The sequence below is a fragment of the Calliphora vicina genome, chromosome 2 (assembly GCF_958450345.1).
Source record: "Calliphora vicina chromosome 2, idCalVici1.1, whole genome shotgun sequence".
NCBI lineage: Eukaryota > Metazoa > Arthropoda > Insecta > Diptera > Calliphoridae > Calliphora > Calliphora vicina.
The window spans coordinates 8,262,103-8,268,372 of NC_088781.1; the positions used below are offsets into that span (position 1 = coordinate 8,262,103).

The 6,270-nt window shown below is 27.7% G+C and overlaps 1 protein-coding gene across 1 annotated transcript; it reads left to right on the top strand.

Annotated features, from left to right (window-relative positions):
* The first annotated feature begins 5,282 nt into the window (after nt 1–5,282).
* On the top strand, nt 5,283–5,651 carry LOC135949842 (uncharacterized). The gene has a single exon (XM_065499288.1). The coding sequence runs from the start codon at nt 5,283–5,285 to the stop codon at nt 5,649–5,651; it is 369 nt and encodes a 122-aa protein (XP_065355360.1).
* Nucleotides 5,652–6,270: the final 619 nt, after the last annotated feature.

Here is a 6,270-nt window from a genome sequence, read left to right on the forward strand (position 1 = left end):
GGGTTAGCTAGTTGTGAATAAATTCAAAAATAATCAATCAATTTTTATCTTCGATATCTTATTTTATTCCTCTTATACGCGGCTTTGCGACAAAGTAATAAACCTGAACAAGTTCTGCCTTTTTCGATTTTTATGAGTTTTTTTATAACTCAAAAATTGGCTATTTTCATGTAAAAATATATTTTTCGCTTCAATTTGTTATTATAACTCCGAGACTACTGAGCCGATTAAAACGCGATATATAACCGTATTAAAGGCTGTGTAAATTTTAACTTTTTTAAGTTTTCACAATTTTAGAAAAAAAAATTAAAAAAAAAAATCTATCCATAGAATTTAAAAATTTTACCATTTTTGTACTTAAATGACCATGATGCATCAAATCTATATAGTGGTTAGTGAAGCCTTTTTTTGCTGTTGACCTGTGTAAGAATTAAAAAAGTTCCTTTTCAAAAGAATATGTTTTAAAAAACTACACCTAAAAAACTATTTTCAAAAATTAATTTGTTAAAAGTTACTTTTTAAAAATGTACTTTTATCGAAAGTGACTCATAAAAAATATTTGACAAACAACTTTTTTGTGTTTCAGGAAAGAATGCTTTCCTGAAAAATAAAATACGGGAAAGATCCACCGTGACAGGAAATTAAAATGTTATTGCAATATTCAAATAATTTTAAAACACTTATTTTTTACAATATACTATTTTCAGGGTCTACTATTTAGTCATATTGTCATAATATCCTAATATATTATGATAGTTGTGTTTCAAACAAAAAAGTTCTAATCAAATAAGACTATTTCGTTACTTTTTTGCGTTACTTTTTTATTGTATAATAAGAATCTACTTAACTGATTCTATATGTGGTAAAAATTTGGTGAAATTCTACTTCCACAAAGTGGGTCAAAAGATCAATTGAAATATTACTTTTATTCTAGATGTCTACTAACACAAAAATTTTAAACTTATTTATTTCGAAATGTCAAAAGAATTATACACTATCGTTTTATTAAGAGGATGATTTGAACTATTTTTATTGTGTTGTCATAAAATAATGTTTTTTTTTTTTTTAAAAAACAACACAAACAAAATTATAACAAATTAGGACATTATGACAATATGACTTAATACCAGATCGTTTGAATACCCCAACTGTATTTACAGCTAATGTTAAGTGTTAACATAAGAAAATTTGGCTTTAAACTGAAAATATATTTTGTTTATGTTCCAATGTCGCGTTCTTGTACCTTAATTATTATTTGCTATCAGTTCTCAGCAATCGTTTTAATTAAGTGTTAAAAATATTAATTCAATCGAAATTTATTTACAATGGCAAAATTGTAACAAAATTTTAAAATTTGTTTAATAGAATTATTAAAAACCTATTTTAATAAAATTCGGAATTCGGTGCAAAGGCTAAAATGTTAAAGTTATTGAAGCACTATATATAAAGTATGTTGAATCAATCAATAAATTATAAACGTGACGGGAAACTAGTTTATGTTATAAATGATGCGTGATAAATCATACTAAAGAGAACTTCCAAAAGAACAAAACAAAACTTCCAAAAAAAACGAAACAAACAAATTTTAATAAAATCCTTAACTGTTATCATTCTGTCAATATTTGCATGCAGTTAAGTCTAATCTGACCATTAGAGTGTCCTAAAATATTTTTTTTTTTTGGAATTTCGGAACGTATACCCTCTAATTGTTTTATGTATATAAAACTATAGTTAAATATGAAATTTCGTCTTTCTATCATGATTGTAACCCGTGCCGACTTGCGATTTAGTTTTGTGGTGCAGGGGAAAAAATGCATTTTTTTCAGTTTTTGTATGTAATCGATATGTGTACATAATTGTCGTTCTAATTGTTTAAAAAATTTTAAGGTTATTGAAAAATCGCCAGGCCACTAGAACAAGAAACGTAGGAACAAAATAAACATATTTTGAGAAATATTAAAATAAGATCTTATTTTTACTTAAAATATATACATATTTACTTGAATATGAGTTTTTGTCTTCGTAGGATACCGTTAACCTATTCGCAGGTATGACCTAAAAAAAATATTTTTTTTAACGGCTGTTTCAAAACTCCAATTTCAAATTTTTAAAAATTTTGTTAAACAAATTTCAGAATTTGCTGACCATCACCTGGGGATTTATTGTCAACATAATAGGGAATAAAAATGTGAAAAAATTATGTCAATACCTCCTATAGTTTTTCCGTACCTGCCATTTAAATTTAGCGATTTTCGAGAAAAACTAATTTTTTGGCCATATTTTGGCGAATGAGCCGAATTTCCTTACTGTTATGATTTTTAAGTAAAAGCTATTCAGACTATTATAGGCCATGTAATTTTAAATGTAGTCTGAAAGTTTTACTAAAATCGGAAAACGTCAACCCTTAAATCGAGAAGGTAAAATTTTTCAATATTTGGAATTTCTCATGGAAAAATAGCGAAATGTTGTAGAGTTTATTGGGACACTCTACTGACCATTGATCCTTTTCGATGTAAGGCTGACATTCAGCTTTATCAATGAAACTTGTGATCACTTTAATTTTCCTTTAAAAATCAATTTCGAGATTCGAAAAACTTCAAATAGCAGTTACAAAAAAGTATCACAGTTTCAAATATTTGTTGATCATTAAATGGTGATCCAATTAGAAATCTGTTTACTTTCTTTATCCTTAAATATATTCTAAATCAAAATAGAACTCAAATCTTAATTCAATTATTTTTTTTTGTCAGTAATAATTTTTTCTATGAAAACCTGAAGTGCTGAAACTTCCTAAGTTTTGATTCAAATATTAACAATAGAAATCTATAAAGCGGCAGAAAATTGCCGAATAAAATAAAAATAATAACTTAACTTAAGTCGAAGTGGCAAAAATAAATCGAAAATCTGTGATGACATTTACTTTTCATCAGAACACATTTAAATAGCTCGAAGAAGCATAAAAATCGATATTTGTTTTTATTTTTTATCAGAAAAACTTGAAATGGCTATAGCTTTCCAGCTTTGTATGAGCCTAAATCGTTCTACAAACTTTTATGAGAATCATTCCATAATTAACCCTCTCCTCCATATAACTTTATATCAAAAAAAATACTTTGTTGTCACATATTGATGGTGGGTATACAAGATTCGACACACTATTTCTTGCTTCCCTTAAAACTTTACTTTATTATTATTTTAATAAGATCATTCCTATAATATTCTGCTAACTAATACTAGTTTTGGCTCCAAAATAAAGTTTTTATTTTTGTCATTTTTCTTTATGTTACTTAATTTATGTCTTTATCTCATCTTATCTGCAATGTTCTTTTGCCGCTCTCAAAACCATATTGAACTATTAAAATGACCTGTGTGCTTTAAATAAATTTTATAAATTGCGAATTAAACAGTTTTCGTTTTGCTTCTTTTAATGTCTTCAAATGAAGAAAAAATGCTGAAAGAGAAAACGAAGAAACCGATTTCCGTTTTATTTCTTTTGGTTGAATTCTGTAACTGACATTTTTGTTTTACGTTCTTAAAAAGCACTTCACGAAAAATTATGCGCATAACAAGTGGCTTTAAAGAAATAATACACAGATTATGGATAACTGCCGCTGCCCGAAATGACTTTAACGTTAACGTCGCTGTTTCTGCCATTTGTTCAAATTGTTGGTGTTTTGTTGAGCTAGTAGCTTGGCCAAGTAGTGCTCCATATAATTTAAAAACCCTGGAAAATTACAGTTTGGTTAAAATTTAAAGCATATTTTTGTTTATGTATGGCAAAAATCAGCTTATTACGCTTAACATCAACAATGTATTACCAATATCTATAGCTACCACCAAACATGTACGGCCAACATATAAAGACTTCTTTGACTTTCCTAAGTATAACAAATTTTCCACACATTGAAAGCTGTTTCCTTTATGCCTATTAATGTTAAATGCTGCTTTTGTTATGGCAGGCAATGAAACTGAAATTTAAAACAAAAGATTTTCCTGTTTTTCTGTGCTGTGTTGTGTTATGTATACCATTTCCTTTTCACATTTTCTTTTGTGAAAATATTTATGAGTTTTCTTGCCTTCTCAGCTGACTCAGGCTCCATGTTAAGTCAAGTTGCTATGAGATAATGGGGTCTTTAAAATGATAATGAAGGCAGCAAAATCCTTAGCAGCAGCCAGCCATCACACAATATTCAGTACCTCCCATTAAACAGGCTTTAACAATACGATTATGAAAAAATGATGATGATAATAATCACAACGTTTCAAACAGCTGCATACATTTTCGTCCACTCAATATGAGTAATAATAAGGTCAAATAGCATAATATTACAATAACTACAACATTACTTAGAGGAACAAAAAAAACTCCCCAAATATGATTTAAGGAAGTAAAAATAACAAAGACGAAACGAAAAAAAAAAAATTGTCCGGAAACGAAACTATATGTTAAGCTAAATATGGTATTTTGTATAAAATAGAGCAATAATTCATAAAATTATTTCAATAAGGAGTCAGGGGACGAGTCAGGCGTGGTATGGATGTGAATGCTAGTATGTAAATAACATGGGGAAAAAATAAAGAAAAAATGCTTTAGGGAGTTGTTGAAGAAAATCACATAAATTATCTTAAACACTCACAGTGGGTAGAAGGGAATATTTTTGGTGTGTACTTGTAAGTATGTATGTACTTAAAAGACGTTAAAAGTGTCAGCCATATTATGATTCCAAATCAATCATAATATGATTGTGTAAAAACATGATGGTTGTTACATAATCATGTAATGATTGAGTCCAATCATATTATGATTGAGTCCAATCATATTATGATTGACTCCAATCATATTATGATTGACTCCAATCATATTATGATTGAGTCCAATCATATTATGATTGAGTCCAATCATATTATGAATGAGTCAATCATATTATGAATGAGTCCAATCATATTATGAATGAGTCCAATCATATTATGAATGACTCCAATCATATTATAATTGATTATGAATGACTCCAATCATATTATAATTGATTATGAATGACTCCAATCATATTATGATTGACTCCAATCATATTATGATTGACTCCAATCATATTATGATTGACTCCAATCATATTATGATTGACTCCAATCATATTATGATTGATTCCAATCATATTATGAATGACTCCAATCATATTATGATTGATTCCAATCATATTATGATTGATTCCAATCATATTATGATTGATTCCAATCATATTATGAATGATTCCAATCATATTATGATTGATTCCAATCATATTATGATTGATTCCAATCATATTATGATTGATTCCAATCATATTATGATTGATTCCAATCATATTATGATTGATTCCAATCATATTGATTCCAATCATATTCTGATTGATTCCAATCATATTCTGATTGATTCCAATCATATTCTGATTGATTCCAATCATATTATGATTGCCTCCAATCATATTATGATTGCCTCCAATCATATTACGATTGATTCCAATCATATTACGATTGATTCCAATCATATTACGATTGATTCCAATCATATTATGATTGATTTCAATCATATTATGATTGACTCCAGTCATATTATGATATACTCCAATCATACTATGATTGACTCCAATCATATTATGATAATCTTATTATGATTCCGGCATGATATAGTATAATATAATATGATAATAAGCATAATATGATTTTTTTTTAGATGATATGACCATGTGGAAAATTCTCCTAATCATATGATGCTAGTTGAGATTTGTCAAGATGCTTTAAATTCGACTGGAATGAGAGGAAAGCCCATTCTGGTGCCTCTAAAACAAACACTTTACAAAAATATACTTGTCGCACTAAAATTGTAACAAATAAAACTTTTTTAAAATTAATCACATTTACAAATAGAAAAATATTTTTTCATGCGTTTTTTGAACTTGAATTATTAAAGAATCTTTTTTATAAAATATAAAAATATATTGTTGGTCTTTTTATTTAAAAACTAAATACGTGCTAACACCATTTTCACTTCTCAGTTTAAATAATTAGGCCGATGGATTCTTCATTTCACATTTGAAACTGTAGATAAATACACATTGCTCAGAACCTGTCCTGACAAAGACCTAACTCAGTTATCAAAAACCTAAGGTATGAGAATATATTAGAAAAAAATAAAAACACTAGTGTGTCTGTGTTTTTTTTTTTTTGAGTAAATCACTTGTATGAGTTTTTTTTCTAGTTTCCGCTCTATGTGTATTTCTCTATGCTTGAATC

Bases quoted from the DNA above. Each gene is read 5' to 3' on its own strand.
- LOC135949842 (XM_065499288.1), top strand. From the start codon at position 5,283: ATGATTGATTCCAATCATATTATGATTGATTCCAATCATATTATGATT.